The 23,301-nt window shown below is 34.9% G+C and overlaps 1 protein-coding gene across 4 annotated transcripts in view; it reads right to left on the bottom strand.

Annotated features, from left to right (window-relative positions):
• The window catches only part of Cog4 (conserved oligomeric Golgi complex subunit 4), a 321,056-nt gene that overhangs the window by 22,455 nt on the left and 275,300 nt on the right, over positions 1-23,301 (bottom strand). For all 4 annotated transcript variants that reach the window (XM_090397413.1, XM_090397410.1, XM_090397412.1 and 1 more), the window contains one exon: positions 13,116-13,183. In XM_090397413.1, coding sequence (XP_090253539.1) covers positions 13,141-13,183 — 43 coding nt within the window. In that variant the 3' untranslated portion in view covers positions 13,116-13,140. The remainder of the gene's footprint in view (positions 1-13,115; positions 13,184-23,301) is intronic.

Below are 23,301 nucleotides of genomic sequence, written 5' to 3'. Positions count from 1 at the left end.
TAGGTGTTCCACCGAACGTTTTGCTTGTATTCCATTCCTATTACTGTTACAGACACTGAAGATGTACTATTAATTTTAGTACAAAATATCTGTCCTTTTACTAATTAAAGATATCACTGTGGTTTTTACGTGTTGCTTTATTATTTAAGTTTCAACGATTCTACCTATTTTCATTGTCTTTGTCTTTTTATTGCTGACCTTCATACCATATCTATTGCAACAGTTATTCAATTTAGTCAGAGAATCTTACAAACTTGTAGCAGATTTATTTAGAAGTATAACATTGTCTGCATAAAGAGCTGACATTAGCATCTCCAATTCTGATATCATGTTTAATGCCACCTTCCTTCATAATGTGATCCATATAGATAATGAATAACAGAGGGGATAATGTACATCCTTGCCTCACATGAGATTTAACATTAAACCATCTTCTTGTACTTCCTTCAATTCTAACTGCTGACTTATAACTCAAATAAATACTAAGTGTTGTGTATTGAACAGCTTCTTTCTTGTACCTTGTCATATGCCTTTTCCAGATCGACAAAACTTAAATACAGATCTTTGTTATATTCCCATGCTTTCTCAACTATTTGTCGTAAAGTGAAGATCTGATCCTGACAGCCTCTATTTGGCCTGAATCCAGCATGTTCTCCACCAAGCTTTTCTTCCAAAATTCTTCTCAATCGTTATTCATCCTTTGCATAAATCTTGCCAGGAACACTCAGTAGGGAAATACCTCTGTAATTCTCACATTCAGTTTTATATCTCTTTTTATATATGGATACTATGAGAGCTCTATCCCAATCATCAGGAATTCGTCCCTCTGTCCAGGCTTTCTGAACTATGCAGTGCAGCCACTGTAAAACTTTTATAACACCATACTTCAGCATTTCTGGTCGAATATCATCTACTCCTGCTTCCTTTCCACATTTCAAGCCTTGGATGGCTTTTTCTACTTCAAGTATGGATATGTATTCCTGACTGTATGCCTGTTGAGTGTTTTTTACCACTGTGCTATCACTGCTTGTTTCATTTAGCAATTGTTCGAAGTAATTACGTCATACTTCAAGGATATCTTTTTCTCCTGTTTTCATGTTACTTTTATCATCTCTAACTCCTTTTACAGCACTCTTTCCCACATTTCTAACTTCTGAGAGCTGCTCAACTTTTATTCGCTTTAAAACTTTCTTATATGTTATTCTTTTCAATATGAAATTCAATTTTATCCTGCTCAAGATTAAATAGTGATCACTTCCAATTTCAAATCCTCTGTACACTCTGGTGTCCTGCACCAGGGAGAAAAATCACTATCAACAATAACGTAGTCAATCGGACTTTTCTTATTCCTTGCCTCTTCTCTCCATTTGAATTTGTGCACATTTTTATGTTGGAACATGGTGTTAGTAGTAACCAGTCTATGTCCTGAGCCGAAATCCAACAGGTATTTGCCATTATTATTAGCTTTGCTCTTTTCTCTCCATATTTTCCAAAAATATTTTTGTATGCCTGACAATCATTTCCCACTCTGCTATTTAGATCCCCAACAAGGACCAACTTTTTTCATTGTGTCAGTTGCTTTCTCTAAAGCATCAAAAAATTCTTCCGCTTCTACCTCAGTAGAACCTTCTGTGGGACCACAGGTACAATTAAGTCTAATTGTCCAATTCCCCATTCTGATATTTGCCCACATCACTCTACTTGAGACTGCCTGCCATTCAAGAAGATTAGCCTTATATTTTGTGTTGAATACTATGACTACTCCTTCTTTTCCTTGATTGTCATTGCCTGAATACAACATTTTGTATTTATTGCTCAGAAATATCTCACCAGTTTTTTTTCTTTTTTGTTTCAGTCACCCCTATTATGTCGATCTGGTACTTATCTAATTCCTCAGCTAGCTCCATTTCTTTGCCATTCAGGCTTGTTATGTTGATAGTACCGATCTTTAACTCTGGTGATGTTGAGTTGGGAGTGCTTTCAGATTTGTTCCAGTAGCTGACTTTTTGTTGTTTGCCCTGGTTCCCTGGCAAAAACAACGGGAGCCTTGTTTAACCAGGCGACGCCCCAGCCGGCATGAAATTTTGTCATGTTGTACCATCATTTTGTATATTGGTTTAAGCCAATAAGAATACAATTTGGTCTTCTAAATCCCAAATTGCCAGCCCATCCTCGTTCGTTCAGTATCAAAGTAGATACCCAACAGAGTGCACCACGAGAAGGTGAGGATAGGACATTAGGTCAAAAACCCTGGTCAGTTCTCCGTATTCCTTTCAAGGCTATGTGGAGGGTCTCCTCTCAGTTATACAGCTTTGACCCTTAAGCATGCTCTGATGTAGACGGGATTTGAACGCAGGTGTTCTTTTGAACTTGAAAGTAAATAACATGATGTTCTTGCACCTGCACTATAGAGGTGCTCCAATCAAAACAAAGATTAATATATAATTATCTAGTTTACGACCTCACAAAAGCTAATTCAGCATATTCATTTATTTGATAATTCATCTTACAATTTCAATTGGTATATCTGTAGGTAACACTTTATATTCTATAAGTGAAATTTTATTGTTACTTTTAGATATTCAAAAATTTCTAAAATATTCTTTTTCTTTTTTTTTTTCACATTATTTACTCTAATTGTAATTTTGATTGAAAACATTCATAACAACTTTCAGGTTGCTAACAATTTTATTTACGTGATTGGTGGCATAAAGACTAATGTGCGTCCATACAGATTTGCCAATACTGAAAGATACAACTGTAAAACTGGTCAGTGGCAAGAACTGCCTGAGTGCGATAGGAACCGTGCAGGAATGGATGCATGTGTAATAACAGACCTTCCGAGTTTTGATGATTATGTGTTGACTGACAGAAGTAAGCTACTTGAGCTAAAACGAAATCAAATAATGAAAATGAAGAATAAAGATGATGCAGATTATACCAGCTATGCAGAAATATTGACATTGTTTTATATGTAAACATTTAATAAATGAAAATACAGATATATCGTTTTGATGTTTCTATTTGAATTAATTTTTTGTTCATTTTTTGTGTGAAATTTTACATAAATATGAGATCCATCTTTAATACAGTGGATGTATATATATATACTGTCAATTCCATTAATGGAATTATATGTTCCTAGAGGTGTTATAACATGTATTTCAATGACACAGATACTGGTTTGAACCTTAACATACTCAAATAAGTGAAAAATAGGCTTATATGACTTATGCAGTAAAAAAATCTGTTTTCAAAAAATTAATATCAAGCATTTTTAGTTAAAAATAAATAAAAAGAAAAAAATATTAAAAATAAAAATGAACCGTATTATTAGAGAAACAGGATACTCATTTAGATGTTTTGTCTATTTAAATAACAGATTTTCCATTTCAGTCATCACTGAGCTCAGAATGGGAGACACTCTACTAGCTGATGATGGCATAATCTGTCTGTGCTTTTTCATATTGCATTTATAAAACATATGGTATTTATGCTGTGCATAAGTAATTCTTTGGATTAAAAAAATGCTTTTTATTAATATGAAAATTATCAAATTAATGTATGCTTAATAATGTTTCAATTATTTGAAAGCATGTGATGGAGACAACTCGAAATGTGAGAGTGCTCTATATGTCTATGTTTTGATTTGATCTGTCCATATGAAGGCAGCCATAGTGCTTTTGATTGGGGAGAATGACCATACAGTCTTAACTTGGGAGGTTGCCAAACATGGAATTTTTAGTTAAGAAGGGAGTAGCTACAGGGCAAGTGAACTTAGGAGGCACCATGAGGGAGTGTCATCACATAGAATTACTGATTTACATAAAATAGGAACATGGAGTGTAAGAAGTATGTATCAAGGAAAACTGGAACTGGTAAAGAAAGAAATGAGAAGAACTCGAGTTAGGATGTTAGGAATTAGTGAACTGAGATGGACAGGAATGGGTCACTTTGATAGTGATGATTTCATGATGTATTACTCTGTATCAAGGAAAAGAAGGAGTAGCCATAGTATTCAACACAAAATACGAGGCTAATCTTCTTGAATGGCAGTCAGTCTCAAGTAGAGTAATGTGGGCAAATATGAGAATGAGGAACTGGACAATGAGACTGATTTGTGCTTATGGTCCCACAGAAGGTTCTACTAAGGTAGAAGTGGAGGAATTTTTTGACACTCTAGAAAAAGCAACTGACACAATAAAAAAGGAAAGTTGGTCCTTGTTGGGGATCTAAATAGCAGAGTAGGAAATGATTGTGAGACATACAAAAATATTTTGGGAAAATTTGGAGAAAAGAGCAAAGCTAATAATAATGGCAAATATCTGTTGGATTTCTGCTCAGGACATGGACTGATTATTACTGACACTATGTTCCAACATAAAAATGTGCACAAATTCACATGGAGAGAAGAGGCTAGGAATAAGAAAAGTCTCATTGACTATGTTATTGTTGATAGTGTTTTCTCCCTGGTGCAGGACACCAGAGTGTACAGAGGATTTGAAATTGGAAGTGATCACTATTTAGTCTTGAGCAGGATAAAATTGAATTTCATATTGAAAAGAATAACATGTAAGAAAGTTTTAAAGCGAATAAAAGTTGAGCAGCTCTCAGATGTTAACTGTAGACTAAAATACAGAAAGATTATTGAAAAGAAAATGAAAGAGTTTGAGAACAGGAATCAAACCATGGAGATTCAGTGGCAAACTCTGAAGAAAACATTGATTGATTCTGCCAGAGAGGCACGTGGTGAGGTTGTGTGCAAGGATAAAAAAATCAGAACTCCCTGGTGGACACAGGAAGTTAAAGAGGCAGTGAAGGAAAAGAAGAAAGCATATCAAAAGTTCCTGGCAAATAAGTCAGCTTTTACTCTTACAGAATACAGAGACAAATGTAAGAAAGCTAAACAGTGTGTAAAACTAGCTAAACAAAAGTCATGGGAGAATTTTGGCAAGAATATAGAAAATAAATATCAAGAAGGTGGCAAAATATTCTGGAGGTTGTTGAAGAAGCTTAGGAATGGAGGAAAGAGTGCTGTAAAAGGAGTTAGAGATGATAAAGGTGACATGAAAACAGGAGAAAAAGATATCCTTGAAGTATGGAGTAATTACTTTGAAAAACTGCTAAATGAAACAAGCAGTGATGACAGCACAGTGATAAAAAAACACTGACCAGGCATGCAGTCAGGAATACATATCCATACTTGAAGTAGAAAAAAAGCCATCAAAGGCTTGAAATGTGGAAAGGCAGCAGAAGTAGATGATATTCGACCAGAAATGCTGAAGTATGGTGGTATAAAAGTCTTACAGTGGCTGCACTGCATAGTTCAGAAAGCCTGGACAGAGGGACGAATTCCGGATGATTGGAGTAGAGCTCTCATAGTACCCATATATAAAAAGGGAAATAAAACCGAATGTGAGAATTACAGAGGTATTTCCCTACTGAGTGTTCCTGGCAAGATCTATGCAAGTATACTTGAGAAACAGTTGAGAAGAATTGTGGAAGAAAAGCTTGGTGAAGAACAAGCTGGATTCAGGCCAAACAGAGGCTGTCAGGATCAGATCTTCACTTTACGATAAATAGTCGAGAAAGCATGGGAATATAACAAAGATCTGTATTTAAGTTTTGTCGATTTGGAAAAGGCATATGACAAGGTGCCAAGAGAGAAGCTATTCAATACGCTGCAGTTATATGGTGTCAATGGGGCATTATATCAAGCAATTCTTTATTCTTTATTTGAGTTGTAAGTAAGCAGTTAGAATTGAAGGAAGTACAGGAAGATGGTTTAATGTTAAATCTGGTGTGAGACAAGGATGTACATTTTCCTCTCTGTTATTCATTATCTATATGGATCACATTATGAAGGAAAGTGGTATTAAACCTGATATCAAAATTGGAGATGTTAATGTCAGCTCTTTGCTTTATGCTGATGATGTTATACTTCTAAATAAATTCGCTACTAGTCTGCAAGATTCTCTGACTAAATTGAATAGCTGTTGTAATAGACATGGTATTAAGGTCAGCAATAAAAAGACAAAGACAATGAAAATAGGCAGAATCATTGAAAATGTCAACTGTGTTGTGAATGGAGAACCTGTGGAACAAGAAAAACATTTCAGCTACTTAGGCATGATTTTTAGTGAAGATGGTAAATTAAATATAGAAATAGACATCAGAATCAGCAAAGCTGCTATGGTGAGAAGTCAATTGAATAAATTCATATGGAATAAGAGAGAAATTAGTCGGAACACTAAATTAGCTGTATACAAGACAGTGTTCAAACTAGTTTTAACTTATGGATCTGAGAGCTGGGTCAGAAGTAAAACACTTGACCAAAGACTAGAGATCACAGATATAAGAGTCCTGAGAAAGATTATAGGCATGAACAGATGGCATCAATGGCAATATCATATTAAAAACGAGGATATTAGGAAAGAACTTGACATTGTCAGCATCCAGGAATGCGTCAGCAGAGCTAATCTCAGGTGGTATGGTCACTTAAACAGAATGGGCGAAGAAAGATTAGCAAAGCAAGTGTTCTCTGCCAGGCTGGCAGGAAAAGACCCAGAGGAAGACCAAGATATAGGTGGATTGATACGGTACAAAGTACCTTAGACGATAGAAATATAAGATCTGATAATGTTGGAGTCTTGACAAGTAACAGACTGATTTGGAGGAAAATTGTAGATAGGAAGTTAGTAATGATGTAATTTTTTCATGTAGTACTGTCATATCCTGTACACCTCTTGAGGGTACATGGCAGGAATTTGATGATGATGATAATGATGATGATTACTCTGTACATGAAAACCTTCAGAGAAATGGAGCAGCATTCATAATTAGAAGAGAATACAGAAAATACATTTTGGGTTACAACCCAGTGGTCGACAGAATAATTCTAATTAGAATAAAGGCATATCCAGTGAATGTTACGCTCATACAGATGTATGCACCCACTACAGATTCAAGTGAAGATGAGGTAGAAGAATTTTACAGTAGCTTGCAACAAGTAGTATACAATACTGATAAAGCAGACTTTCTTTTGATATTAGATGATTGGAATGCAAAAGTGGGTGAAATTATTGAAAAATTAGAACAAGGCATCACTGGAAAATTTGTTTTAGGACTGAGGAATGAAGCAGGAGAAAGAATGTTGGAATTTTGTGTTGAGAACAGTTGCTTTATTGCAAACACTTGCTTCCGACAACATAAAAGAATTTACTAAAATAAAGAGCCAAAAGGCTTCATTTCAGCTATGCAAAATTATATAAATGAAGTGGATATTAAATCCAACATCATTTGAAAGCCAAATACAACAACTATAAAAGTCTCATGCGAAAACTGACCAGAGACTTGTGAGAATACATCGCTGTCATACTACGAGTTGTCCTAGCCGAACCTTATAGGAAGTGCTGAACATTCAAGGAGTCCATATATTCGCCTCCTATTGGTTCATTTTGATAAGGTTTACTGACAGCTCTTTCAAACTCATTGGTATGAAAAATATCTGACTAAAATATTGACTGAAATTTATCAACAGATTTGGAATAAAATATACTGGCCTAGAGATTGGAAAACATCAGTATTCATCCCAATCCCAAAAAAATCAAATGTCAGAGAACTGTGATAATTATAGAACCATTGCTTTAATTTCACATGCAAGTAAAGTTATGCTGAAAGTGATCCAATAAAGGTTGGAGCCATATGTGAATAGAGAAATGACACAAGAGCAAGCAGGCTTTAGGAAAGGTAGAGGAACTAGAGACCAAATAGCAAACATGAGATGGATTATGGAAAGAACAAGAGAATTTCAGAAGGAAATATTCATCTGTTTTATTGATTATAAGAAAGCTTTGATTGTGTGGGTTACAAGAGACTGTGGATTGTAATGAGATTAATGAGAATACCTGAACATCTAATTCTCTTGATAAGAGAGCTGTACGACAACCAAGAAGTTTCAGTAAAGAACAGTCTTTGGAGAAACAGACAGTGTTCGAGTGGAAAAAGGGGTGTGGCAGGGTTGTGTACTCTCACCCTACCCTTTTTAGTATTTATAATGAATATATTATGAGAATGGCTGATTTGGACAAAGATCAGCTAGAATTAAAATTGGTGGCAGAAAAATAAATAATTTAAGATATGCAGACGATACAACCCTCATAGCAGAAACTAAAGATGATCTGGAGCAGTTGATTCTATTGGTTAAGACAGAAAGTAACAAAGCTGGACTTAATTTAAACATCAGCAAAACAAAAGTGATGGATTCTGACAAATTAAATGAATTTATAATAGAGGCAGATAAAATAGAAATTGTTGAAAGTTATGATTTACTCGGGTCCAGAATCAGAAATGACAGTAAATGTGAAGATGAAATAAAAAGGACAGTCATGGGGAAAAAAAGCAATGTTAAACCTGAAATTACAAAAATTATGAAAGATAGAGGTGTGTGTGTGTGTGTGTGTGTGTGTGTGTGTGTGTAAAGCCACAAAAGTTAGAATTGTCAAAGCAATGGTATTTTCAGTAGTAATGTATGGAAGTGAAAGCTGGATTATTAAGAAGATAGATAGAAAGTGAATTGATTCATTTGAATTATGGGTGTGGAGGAGACTATTAATAATCTCATGGACTGCAAAAATGACCAGTAAGAAGGTTTTAGAGAGTATAAAGACATAATGCAATGCTCTTTGGAGGCGATGATCGCTAAACAGAAGTTGATGTACTTTGGACATATTACCTGAACTGATGAATCATTGGAAAAGGCAGTTATGTTGGAGAAGATTGAGAGAATGAGAAGAGGAAGACCACAAAAGAGTTGGATGGACAAGAAAGAAGAACTCACCAATTTGAACTTATAATTACAGAAAGAAAGGACATGAGGCTGAGTTGGATGAAGAGCCTTTGTTCACAGGATCACCAAGAGTTGAAAAAAACTGGATGGCAAATAACAAAAATAACAGACTTTCGTATGCTGCTGATGTAATAATTTCTTTTATATTATCCCATTCTTTCTTGATGTCTTCCTTTTCTTGTATTTTTTCTAAATAGTTATTAATCCACTGTTGGTATAAATTTGCTATACTTAAATTGTTTAGTAGGGCTTACTTTGTAAGTAGATTTTATTTCTCTAGTTTGTTTATTTTTATTTTTTGTAACCAGTTTGGTGGAAACCTTAATTTTGTCTGCACCAAATAATGATATGTATCTATTTCTAGCCCTCTCTTGACTTTAACATCTGGGAAGAGGTTTGCTTTTCATTTGCTATAAAGTAGTCTATTATTGATTTTTGTCCTCTTGCACAATATGTATATTTATGTATATGTTTACGTTTGTAGAATGTATTCATTATTTTTAAATTATTATATAATTATAATCGAGCCTGTGTAGCTCAGTAGAAGTGGCATTTGCACTCTACAGTGCTTGACCGCACAATGAAAGTCGTTTGAATCTAGTCGCCGACTAGAGGAACTTTTTCTAAGCCTTTTCTCGACCGGTTCCAGAGTTAGTCGATCTCTGGCATGGGCTAGCGGGTTTTTCCTCCCAGAAAGTTGGGTTTTTCGTCCCGTAAACTCAAGAAAATCGGCAATCGAATCCACACTATTTTCAGACATTAAATATATTGTTTTAGTAGGGACCACCAGATGGTGGCACTTACTAGATGCCTCTTCACTGCGTGCCGATTAATTAGTGATAGCCTTGGGCCAGCTATCTCTGATTGGCTACCAGCAGAGATTGAACTGCCCACTCAGTCTCCAAAAGTTAGATAGGGCTTAAAAACGGCCTCACCTACTCCCTATAAGGGAACAAAAAAAGGCGTTAGTTGATTTTTTTTTTTTTTTATAATTATAATCAATGAGCTGTTTTCCATTTTTGTTTACCGTCGATTCTTCAAATTTTTCTATATTATTATTAATTTTTTTTGTTCCCATTCTAGCATTAAGATCTCCAGCTATTATATTGTCTGTTTTATTTAATTTTTCATATATTTCTTGTAATTGTTTGTAAAAGTAATTTTCTTTGGGGGCATACACTCCAACAACCGTTAAATTTGCTTTATTTAATTTTACTTGCACTTCTCATATTCTTTCATTCCAGTATGTATGATGAGTTATTTTTGCATTAATTGATTTATTGATCCAAATCATTATACCAACTTTTGCATTTATTTGTTTGTCTACACCACTATATATATATATATTATATATCATATATATATATAAAATATGATATGATGATTACTTGTTTCTTTAAGTTTCTTTTTTTGTAAGAACTGCAATTTTATATTTTCTTCATTTAAAATTTTATCAAATTCTTCTTTATGCACTTATGCTTCTAATGTTCCGTGTAGCATGTTTCACCATGTTTTTCTTTTTCCACAGTTTCTTTACCTTTTCCACAGTCATTTCCATGTATTCTATCCGTTTTGATTTCCTTGAGACTTGAAAGTAATGTGTGTGCTTCCCTATGTCAAGTTACTAGCATGCCAATAGGTATCCTAGTGATGGTAGCTGCTACCTAAGGGCAACTAGGCTTGCCTTTTTTTTTTTTTTAGTAAATAGTGGAAATTACAGTTTGAGAGGTAACAGTCACCCCCTTGCCCTCAGGTTGCTCTAAAAGCCCTGGGGAGGGGGAAGGTAAGAGAGAGAGAGAGAGAGTAGAGGAAAGAAGAATAGAAGACCAGCCTACAAATATAATATACCCAATTTATATTGTAGGAAGTGCGATGGAGTCTAGCTCGGGTATCTCAGGTTTGCTATACTCACCAATGCGAGCCCCTGAGAGAGAGAGAATGTGGAATTGGAATATAAATTGCATCACGTTGCTTCAGGCAATTGACAATGTAGACTAGATAACTAAAAAATTTTAATTATTACTTCCTATATTTTGCCAAAGTTAAATTGCCATTTTTAGAGATTAATACACTGGTATCAAACACATATCAAATGCAGGCACACTTCAGTAACAAAGATGGAACAGGAGAGCTACAAGATGACCTAAAGTCCTATAATTATGCTACCTGTTGGCTTTGGTTGGTGTTCTTGGCTGTTGGGCTGACTGTCTGCAGATGAGGGTCTTTCATATGAGAGGCAGTTTGATACAGCCATATTTGTTTACGTTGGAAGAGTTCTGCTGCAGCTCTTGAGAAATATAGGGGATGAGAAGCTGCCTGATTTAAGGTGACCAGTGGGGTGCCCAAGGGATCAGTCCTTGAACTATTGTTGTTTAATCTATGCATTAAAGATATTGGAAAGAGACTGACAGGGGATCTTTAGCTGTTTGCTAATGATGCAAAGATAGAGCAATCATAGATGCTACTAATATACAGCATTTACAAGGTGAATTGAATAGGCTGGAAGTGTGGGCAAACGATAATAGCTGACAATTCAATATTAGTAAGTGTCAAGCTATGCACTTTGGCATGATCCAACAGCATATTATATTGATGGGATTATGCTTGGGTGAGGCCAGAGATCTTGGTGTTATGATGGACTGAAAGTTCAAAGTCACATTACAAAAACTGCAAATTCAACTCAGAGGATAATTGTGATGTTGAAATGAACACTGACGTGTAAGGATGTTGAAATCATTTTGTTTCTTCACAAGGCCTTGATATGACTGCACTTGGACTACTGGGTGCAGATTTGGCCCCTAGGTTGCAAAGGATAAAGAAGTTGTGGAAAGATGCAAAGAAGAGTTACAAAAATGATATCAGGATTATGAATTGTAGATTACAAAGAGAGGTTGAGAGTATGTGGACTGAAGACATATATGATAGAGGTCTATCAACTTTTGAGAAGACATTATAGGATATCATTTGATAAAATTTTTCATTATATGGAAGGCAGGGTGAGGACAAGAGAGCATCTGCAGAAGTTAAGTTTGTGTCCAGTTAAGAAACTAGTAAGAGCTAGATTTTTTTTTCTCAGAGACCTGTGAGTGAGTGGAACAGTTTACCTGTTAAAGTAGTGAGTGCATCTAGTGTGAATGAGTTTAAGAGACGGTGTGATAACTGGTGGGGATGATGTATGGCCTCGAAGTCTAATAATGATAATAATAATAATATGAATATTTTTGATTAAATGTAAAAAGGTGAATAATGAGTCAAATGCAATATGCAACAATAACAAAAGTGAGAAAAAAACAACTGCAAGTATAACATTTGTGCAAGAAATTACAGGCCCAGAGGGTGAAGCAATAATTCTGAATAATTATTCAGAATTATTACTGAATAATTTCAGTAATTAATCAAATCTTTGATTGTAAACCATTCAGTTTTGTTTATTTTGTTGAAAGCAAAATAAATATAAAATGTGAACTTTTTTTCCCTCCTGCTGCACACCTAGCAAAACTTCCACTTTGAAAACCACCAGTCTAGGGAATAATACCCAGGAATAATAATACCATCATCAACAAATAATGGGAAAAGTAATATGGAACATAACTGATAACAGAATATGTTCAATGTGCCCAGTGTAAGATTCCAAACAGAGAACACTGGAGGCAGAGTATTACTGTCAACTTCCATTACAGTACACTCATAGAGATCCCAGAAATAACGAATAGTTTGCTATAGTGAATTTCTTTTAGTATAGTATTCTACTTTTAGGACTTTGGTTGGAACTTTTCAAGAGCTTGTTATAGTGAAAGTCAACTGTATATTAATGAGAAGTTGCTGTAAGTAGTCAAAGAAGATAGAGACTTGGGGGTTATAGTGGACAGAGAGTTAAACTTTGAAGGGACTATACTGCCAAGGTAGTTAAAATCACTGCATTGATAAAGAGAATGTCCCTTCAAAGTTTAAGGAATAGATTAAGAAGGAAGGAGGAGGAGATATGACAGACAGACACACAGAAGTTAGTAACGGAATCATATTGCATAGATATAAGAGAGATTTTGCAGCATATGCCAATGGAGTATATACCTCATGATCATTCCTGGAAAGGCTAAGGATGTGGGTTAGAAAGAGACCTAGGTTCTTCCTGAGTGACTAAAAGGGGCATACTCTTGATGAATTCTTCTGGAGGAGTATACATAATAATAATAATAATAATAACTAGAAAAGAAATCTGAAGCTAAAAATGATTAGATCAGTTTTTTTAATATTATTCAGAAAATACCTTTTGTTTATTTTTGGTATCTACATTATAGTTTCAATCTTTTAATATCTTCTGCTCTGAATTCTATCCTGCAAAAATAACGGATATATTTTAGTGAGGACAAACAAAGTAACTATCAGTGTAGTTATTACTGACATGGATGAATTTATGCACAATTTTTTTTCCTAAGTGAAACTAACACCCCTAGTTTTTGTCTATAATTGCTAAAATAATGTTATTACATTGAAATACAATTAAACACAAATAAGAATTGGAGTGCAATATGTACTAAAAAAAAGGTAAAAAATACTTCACAGGTGATTCTTACCAATCCAAATGTTATGAATATTTACATGAATTAATAGTGATTTAAAAATGAAAATTGCAAACTCATAAATGCACACAACAGAAGCAAAACAATTATGAACAATACATGCCTAAATTATTAGTTATATATATCAAATACATTATTTGATATGGAGTCAGAAGACCCATACTAACTTTTATATACACAATACCTATCATGTCCTCTTAAACTCATTCACTGTCAGGGCAATCCATTCCACTCACTCTCCAAGCAAAAAATCTAGTTTGCACACCTTTACTGACCACATATTTACACAGCTTCCAGGAATGACTCCTAGTTTTCTCTCTATCTAAATACAAAAATTAATGACGGAAAATCTTGTGTAAAAATATTTTTTATTTTATTTTTTCATCGGGCTAACTGGTTCATCGGGCCAACTCCTTTGGTTCTTCAGCCGATCTCTTACAGAAAGAACTGCAATATATTACTTCTTCCTTTCTATCTAATGGATACAAGAATTCCTTCATCAAAAGAGCTTTGAGTAGTTTTAATATGTCTTCCTCTTCAAATACAGAAGAAATAACGCGCATTCCTATCCCTTATGTACACGGTATTAGAGAACATATAGCAAAAGTTTTAAAACCACTGAATATTTTTGTTGCCTTTTGACCGGGTAGAAAAATCTCCCCCTTTCTCACTTCTCCTAAGGACAAGCTTCCCCATCTTAATTATCCAGGCATCTACCAAATTCCTTGCTCTTGTGGATTATCTTATTTCAGACAAACAGGAAGATCTGCCTCTATTCGACTAGAAGAACACCAGTCTTATATTCAGTACCTTAAACCTGAACAGTCTGGACTTGCAGAACATGCCATCTTAACCAGACATAGCGTTCATTGGAAAAAGACAAGAGTTCTTCACAAAAGTCAGTTCTTCATAGAACGGCTTTATAAAGAAGCATGTGAAACTTTAATCCACTCTCCTAACTTAAACAGATCTGATGGTTTACGTCTATCCTCTTTATGGGAGATAGTACTTTACAAATCAGCTAATCTTTCCTCATTTTTATTGTATATATATGTATATATATATATATTTTTTTTTTGTTAGGAAATTTTATTGACCTTCTTAGTTATCTTACACTAGCTACTTAGGTGGCGCTTTTTGGAATTGTTAGTTATTGTTTAATTTGAGCTTAACATGTACTGAAGATGCCTGTGACACATAGGCGAAAATTATACTATTAAAAAATCTTTTTACGTGAGATTTTCCGTCATTAATTTTGTATTTATATGTCTACTCATGGTATTCCCTTACTAAGAGTTCTCTCTATCTCTTATTTGTTATATACTGAAAAATTTCTTTTGTGTCCATCATATATGATTCATAGAATCGCTTTAGTAACTTAGTTTCTATATGTCCCCTCTTTTCTGTTAATCAACTAAACTTTGCAATCCACACACTTTCAATCTATTCTTATAGGGAGCATTCCACAGACCTGCCATCACTTGTCTCTAAATCTTCTTTACCATTTCCTGATCCTCAAGAAACCCAGATGACAAAATCTGTGCATAGTATTCAATATGCAGCTGATTCATAGCCTTATAAAGAATGATAATAATTTCTCTATCTTTACTTGTTAATGGATTTTTAAATATTCATGAGCTCCTTTGAGCTATTTTGCTTTTGTAATATGTCCTTTGAATTTCTACTCTCTTTATTCACCAGTCTTCCTAATCCCTAGCCTCAGCAATTTCCTGAAATCTAGTACCATCAATATGACACACAATATATAATCTTTTCATCTCAAAGTGAATAATCTTACATTTTCTTCATCTCTATGTATTGTTAGGATGGCCAGGGTTTCTCTTTCTTTGTAGATTCCATTTCAGGGCTGCATGACAGATTTCTTTATGATCTTTCCTAAATGTATGTCTAATTCAGCAAAATGTTCATTTTCTGATTTCAATGTTGACTTTTTGCTGATTTGTTCTTTTCCAGAGGTCTTCATTAGTAATAATTTGTGGCCACCAAGTTCGAAGTACTCTGCACATACATTGATTTTTGAATGTCTGTAGCTTTCTTTGTATTTCCTTTGAAACCAGCCATGTTTTGCATCCATATAAAAGAACTGATTTAATACACGCATTAAATATTTTTATTTTTGTATCTGTGTACACTGTTGAGATGTATGTAAAATTTGAAACAGTTTCAATTTTTCCATTTTCAATTGTACTTGGAGCCTTTTCTTTCATTTTGCTTGTATTTATTTTCCAACCAACTTTCAGTGGTTAGTTTATTTTGGATGTTGTGCATTTATTTTGCATGTTTTGTGAGCAATTAGACATACATCATCTGCATAGTTCTGGATCACCCCAAGTTTTATTTATTTTCCATAATATTCTTTTGACATGTTTCATTGCTGTCTGTTCTACTACATGATCTAGCACCAGTATAAATAATAAGGGAGATAACAGACATCCCTGTCACACTCCAGATATGATTTGAAAGGGTTGTGACAAATATTTATCATGCAGCACCTGGCAATGGAATTTGTTATATCCTTCCTGTATGAGGTTTATTATCTTCTGTGGTCATTTCTTTATTTTGAAATGTATTCCACACACAATATCTAGCAATGGAATCGAAGGCTTTTTCATGATCCACAACCAGCAAATATAAAGGAAAATTAAATTCACCTGCCTGTTCAATTATTATTCTTAAGATGTTAATGTGGTTTATATCTGATCTATTTGGCCTGAAACTAGACTGCCCTCTTCTCATTCCCTCATCTAAAATATTAAAGATTTTTGAAAGAATAATTTTGCAGAAAATTTTGCTGAGGACACATAGCAGGTTTATGTCCCTACAATTATTATTACAATTTCCTAAATCTCCTTTCTTTGGTATGTTTTTATCCAAGTGTAAGCAAACAAAATTTGCATGTGAAGAAACTTTGTTTACTTACACTTAGATAAAGGATTAAACAAAAATATAATTTCTTGGCATTTTTAGTTTAATTTATAACCAAATAAAAAAATTTCTACAATGTCAATTTATTTAAATCATCTTGCAGGATATTTACATCACTTTTATCAACTACTGCTGTTCCAGTTTTGCATCATCAGCAAACAACTGAATATCCTCCTTTCCCTTAAATCATTCCCTGTATCATTAATGTTCTTCTTCCTCTTCAGCTTCATTTCCACTCAAGTGGGGTCACTGCAGTGAATCAACCTCCTTCATTCCCTATATCATTAATATACAAATTAAAGACTAGTGGAAATGAAGCTGAAGAGGAAGAAGAACATTAATGATACAGGGAATTTTCATTTTCATTTCTTTTTTCATTCAAAGCATTGCTTCTCACCTTCTGACAAAAAATCAGAGGGAAGGTATGTGCAGTGACAGTGTAGTTTTGCAGGAAATGATTTGCCTTGGTTGTCTAAACAAGAGGTAGAGGGAAAGACTGATGGCAAGAGGTCTGCCTTATCTTTTGGAATGCTGTGCCTTTTGATTGGAAAATACCTAAATTCAATTCTCGTCATGACAAGAGGAATCTTTATATGAGATTTTTCAACTGAAGGTGAGTGAGAGTTAGCTTATCTCATACAGAAGTAGCAGGGTTTTTTCCCTCCTGAAACTCAAGTTTTCATCCCATGTGCAGGCAAATTGGCAATGAGAACACAAATAATTTACAAATAAAAAATACTGTTGTTGCTGGTGGTGGTAGATGGTATTGAGAGTAGTAGTGTCATTGTGTGTAGTTGGAGAATAAAGTAGTACTGGAGAAGGCAAGATATATGTAGCAGATCAGAGTGCCCTCCTGGCAATTATTATTACCATAATGGTAATAATAATTTCCATGGTACTATCAGAATGTGAGAGAAGTGGAAACAAGGAAGGGCAGAAATTATTGGAGGATCAGAAGTTTGCCAGTTAAACAGGAAGCAAGCTTATTGCATTTCACCCTTATCAATTAGTTATACTGTAAGATGAATGAGAAGTCAGAGTTTCTGACTTGAGCTATTCAGCATATGCAGTATTTTTATCACGAACTGCAGGGCACAATCTTTAGAGAACTGGATTGCAGATTTAGTTTGTATAACAGATGGGGATTGGCAGCAGAGTGGGGAATGAAGCCCCTCATTCCAGTATGGATTAATTAAGTTATTGTTTCAGAGAAGATGTTTGGATCATGAAGGTGAAAACAGTGATCTGATAATGGAAAAGAGGCATAGAAATTTTAGAGGTCATCCCAAATGGCACCATTATAGTACCATAGGATACAAGGATGAAATTGGCTAGGAGATCCATCTGTGTAGAAAAGGAGACATGGGGATTGTCGAGATGGATGGAAGGCAGACATATACAGTGTAAGTGGAGGGAGAGCTACTTAAGAACAGTTCAGTGCTGGAAGAATGATGAGGACTGTCTAGTATTCTGGTTAGAGGTTACTTATTTTGTTAGATCATGAACTGATAGCAAATGATTAGGTTTCTCTTCCAGCTTGATCTGTGAAGTTAGAGAAGGGGGGCATAAGTCTGTGTTATGAATGTCTCCTAGGAAAATAATCTCATAATTTGCATAATCAGACAGTATGAAATCAAATTTTAAAGATAAGTAGTCAAAAATGGCAGCATGGTTGTCGGAATTAGGAGAGTAAAGGCAGCAAACGAAAACTATAACATGAAGTAAGGAAATAATGAGCCAGAGCAGATTGAAAAGCAGGGATTCCAGGTTTGATAGTCTTTGGAATGTGTCATGCAAGATGTAGTTGAGATGCTGAAGTGGATTATAATCACAGAGGATGTCAAATGGGGTTCAGTTTAAGAATAGCAGATCAGGTTTTGATGCCTGTAAGTGGTATATATCATTAATGTTTGTATTGATGCCACAAAATGAGTGAAATGAATATGGGAGTGTTTTTACTGGATAAAATTTTAGTGTTATTTTGTTTTTTTGGGGTATGTTTCTGTTGTTTTTTTGCAATTTTTTCACTGTATTTTTCATGTTGTTTATTTTATTTTTATGGCACACACACATATATATATTTACACCGACAATGATGGCATTCGTTTCATTATGTTTCATTGTCGAGCTGGTACAGGAAACATAAAGAGTAGGAGTCATGCAGTTGAGGTGAATGAGGTGAAAGGATTTATGTTTAACTCCCACATAAAAAGCACCCAGCCTCTAATCCAAGTGTGATCTCAACAGTGTCCCTGAACTCTGCTATACTCAGCCTCTCTCAGAGCATGACCTGGCAAAGTAAGCAATATGAGGATTATTTGCCAGTTAACTGGGAATCTTCCAGTCATGTTCAAGGAACACAATCTGGTTTTGTCCTGTACTGCCTAGCTGCTAACCACAGAAACTGCTTTACTACTGTACCCTCAAATGGAAGAGGTTCTGGCTTCCTAATTCATTACTAAGTGTGTTGAGTATGCCCAGCAAATGCCATCACTTGTACAGCATGTCAGTGGAGGGAAAAAAAGGAGAGGAAACCAGAGAACCAACTCTAGTGATGAAACAAGTAGTGAAAGAGTGGCAGAAAGTATTAAAGAGAAATGCAATCAGGAGTGCATATCAATGCTTGTGGTAGAAAAGGTCATCAGAAACCTGAAATATGGAAAGGTGATGGAGTATAAGACATTCAACCAGACAATATTATATTCTTAAATAAATTTGGGTCAGAATGGGGGAACTGGACAATGAGACTTATTCGTGCCTATGGTCTGCAGAAGGTTTTACTAAGGTAGAAGTGAAGGAATTTTTTGAGGCTTTAGAGAAAGCAACTGGCATAATGAAAAAGGAAAAGTTGGTCCTTGTTGGGGATCTAAATAGCAGAGTAGGAAGTGATTGAAAGACACACAGAAACATTTTGGGAAAATTTGGAGAAAAGAGCAAAGCTAATAATAATGGCAAATACCTGTTGGATTTCGGCTCAGGACATGGACTGGTTATTACTAACACAATGTTCCAACATAAAAATGTGCACAAATTCACATGGGGAGAAGAGGTAAGGAATAAGAACATTCTCATTGACTATATTGTTGTTGATAGTGATGTTTTTTCACTGGTGTAGCACACTAAGAGGATTTGAAAGTGGAAGTGATCACCATTTAGTCTTGAGTAGGATAAAATTGAATTTCATATTGAAAAGAAGAACATGTAAGAAAGTTTTAAAGCGAATAAAAGTTGAGCAGCTCTCAGATGTGAACTGTAGACTAAAATATACAAACATTATTCAAGCAAGCCCTGAAGAAAATATTAATTGATTCAGCCAGAAAGGCATGTGGTGAGGTTGTCTGCAAGGATAGAAAAATCAAAACTCCATGGTGGACACAGCAAGTTAAAGAGGCAGTAAAGGAAAAGAAGAAAGCACATCAAAAGTTCCTGGCAAATAAGTCAGCTTGCTCTCTTAGAGAATATGGAGACAAATGTAAGAAAGCTAAATACTATGTAAAACTAGCTAAACAAAAGTAATGGGAAGACTTTGGTAAGAACACAGAAAATAAATATCAAGAAGGTGGCAAGATATTCTGCAGGTTGTTGAAGAAGCTCTGAAATCGAGGAAAGAGTGCTGTAAAAGGAATTAGAGATGATAAACGTCACATGAAAATTGGACAAAAAGATAGCCTTGAAGTGAGTAATTACTTTGAAAAATTGCTAAATGAAATAATCAGTGCACAGTGGTAAAAAACATGCAATTAGGAATACATATCTATACTTTAAGTACAAAAAGCCAGTAAAAGCCTGAAATATGGAAAGGCAGCTGCCGTAAATGATATTCAACCAGAAATGCTCAAGTAATGAGGTATACAAGTCTTATACCTCAATACTTATACAAGGTATACAAGTGGCTACAATGCGTTATTCAGAAAGCCTGGACAGAGGGAATTCCAGATGATTGGAGTAGAGCTCTCATGGTACCCATATATAAAAAGGAAAATAAAACTGAATTTCAGAATTACAGAGGTATTTCTCTACTCAGTGTTCCTGGTAAGACTTATGCAAGTATACTTGAGAAATGGTTGAGAAGGATTGTGGAAGGGGAACTTGGTGAAGAACAAGCTGGATTCACGCCAAATAGAGCTGTCAGGATCAGATTTTCATCTGATCCTGACAGCCTCTGATCTACGACAAATAGTTGAGAAATCATGGGAATATAACAAAGATCTGTATTTAAGTTTTGTAGATCTGGAAAAGGCATATGGCAAGGTGCCAAGAGAGAAAGAGAGAGAAGTTATTCAAAACGCTACAGCTGCATGGTATCAGTAGGGTATTATATCAAGCAATACTTAGTCTTATTTGAGTTGTAGGTCAGCAGTTAGAATTGAAGAAAGTACAGGAAGATGGTTAATGTTAAATCTGGTGCCAGACAAGGATGTACATTATCCCCGCTGTTATTCATTATCTAGATGAATCATGTTATGAAGGAAAGTGCTATTAAACCTGATTTGAAAATTGGTGATGTTAATGTCAGCTCTTTGCTTTATGCTGATGATGTTAATACTTCTAAATAAATCTGGTACAAGTCTGCACGATTCCCTAATTAAATTGAATAACTGTCAAATGAAGGTCAGCAATAACAAGACAAAGACAATGAAAATAGGCAGAGTCGTTGAAAATGTTAACTGCATTGTGAACGGAGAACCTGTGGAACAAGTGAAAACTTTCAGCTACTTAGGCACGATTTTTAGTCAAAATGGTAAATTAAATATGGAAATAGACAACAAAATCAACAAAGCTGGTATGGAAGTCAACTGAATAAATTTATATGAGAAATTAGTCAAAACATTAAATTAGCTGTATACAAGACAGTGTTCAAAACCAATTTTAACTTATGGATCTGAGAGCTGGGTTAGAAATAAAACACTTGACCAAAGACTAGAGACTGCAGTTATGAGATTCCTGAGAAAGATTAGGGGCATCAACAGCAATATCATATTAAAAATGAGGATATTAGGAAAGAACTTGACATTGTTAGCATTCAGGAATGTGCTAGCAGAGCTAATCTCAGGTGGTATGGTCACTTAAATAGAATGGGCGAGGAAAGATTAGCAAAACAGGTGTTCTCTACCAGGATGGCAGGAAGGAGACCCAGAGGAAGACCAAGATATAGGTGGATTGATATGGTACAAAGTGCCTTAGACGATACAAATATAAGATCTGATAATGTTGGATCTTGACAAGTAACAGACTGATTTGGAGGAAAATTATAGATAGGAAGTTAGTAATGATGTAAATTTTTCATGTAGTACTATCATATCCTGTACACCCCTCGAGGGTACATGTCAGGAATTTTATGATGATGATAATGAATTTGTTCATAAGTCTATAGGATTCCTGAACTAAATTGAATAACAATTTAGTCATATCATACAAATGACATGAAATTCAGCTATAAAAAGATAAAATCCATGAAATTAGGCATGAACACAGAAAATATCAAATGCATTCTCAACCTTATATATATAGAGAACAAATATTTCAGCTATGTAGGTATAGTTTTTAGTGAAGATAAATCAAAAATGAAAATACTCAAAGTAAAAAAAAAAAAAAATATATATATATATATATATATATATATATATATATATATATATATATATATATATCAAACAAGGGGTGCTTAAGGGTCAAAGCTGTATAACTGAGAGGAGACCTCCACATAGCCTTTAAAGGAATGCGGAGAACCGACCAGGGCTTCTGACCTAATGTCCAATCCTCACCTTCTCGTGGTGCACCCTTTTGGGTATCTACTTTGATACTGAACGAACGAGGATGGGCTGGCAATTTGGGATTTAGAAGACCAAATTGTATTCTTATTGGTTAAACCAAAATAAAAAATGGTACAACATGACAAAATTTCATGCCGGCTGGGGCGTCACCTGGTTAAACAAGGCCTCCGTTGTTTTCGCCAGGGAACCAGGACGAACAGCGAAAAGTCAGCTACTGGAACAAATCTGAAAGCAAACCCCATCTCAACATCACCAGAGTTAAAGATCAGTACTATCAACGTAAGAAGCCTGAATGGCAAAGAAATGGAGCTAGCTGAGGAATTAGATAAGTACCAGATCGACATAATAGGGGTGACTGAAACAAAAAAGACCAAAACTGGTGACATCTTTCTGAGCAATAAATACAAAATGTTATATTCAGGCAATGACAATCAAGGAAAAGAAGCAGTAGCCATTGTATTCAACACAAAATACGAGGCTAATCTTCTTGAATGGCAGTCAGTCTCAAGTAGAGTAATGTGGGCAAATATGAGAATGGGGAACTGGACAATGAGACTTATTTGTGCCTATGGTCCCACAGAAATTACTCCACTTCTACTAAGACAGAAGTGGAGGAATTTTTTGATGCTTTAGAAAAAGCAACTGACACAATGAAAAATGAAAAGTTGGTCCTTGTTGGGGATCTAAATAGCAGAGTAGGAAATGATTGTGAGACATACAAAAATGTTTTGGGAAAATTTGGAGACAAGAGTAAAGCTAATAATAATGGCAAATATCTGTTGGATTTCTGCTCAGGACATGGACTGGTTATTACTAACACCATGTTCCAACATAAAAATGTGCACAAATTCACATGGAGAGAAGAGGCTAGGAATAAGAAAAGTCTCATTGACTATGTTATTGTTGATAGTGATGTTTTCTCCATGGTGCAGGACACCAGAGTGTACAGAGGATTTGAAATTGGAAGTGATCACTATTTAGTCTTGAGCAGGATAAAATCGAATTTCATATTGAAAAGAATAACATGTAAGAAAGTTTCTAAGCGAATAAAAGTTGAGCAGCTCTCAGATGTGAACTGTAGACTAAAATACACAAAGATTATTGAAGAAAAAATGAAAGAGTTTGAGAACAGGAATCAAACCTTGGAGATTCA

This window comes from Typopeltis vanoorti, chromosome 9 (genome assembly GCF_054136105.1).
Source record: "Typopeltis vanoorti isolate ZY-2024b chromosome 9, IOZ_Tvanoo_1.0, whole genome shotgun sequence".
Lineage (NCBI taxonomy): Eukaryota > Metazoa > Arthropoda > Arachnida > Uropygi > Thelyphonidae > Typopeltis > Typopeltis vanoorti.
Note: the sequence above shows the minus strand (reverse complement) of the source record. Positions and strands in the feature narration are given on the sequence as shown.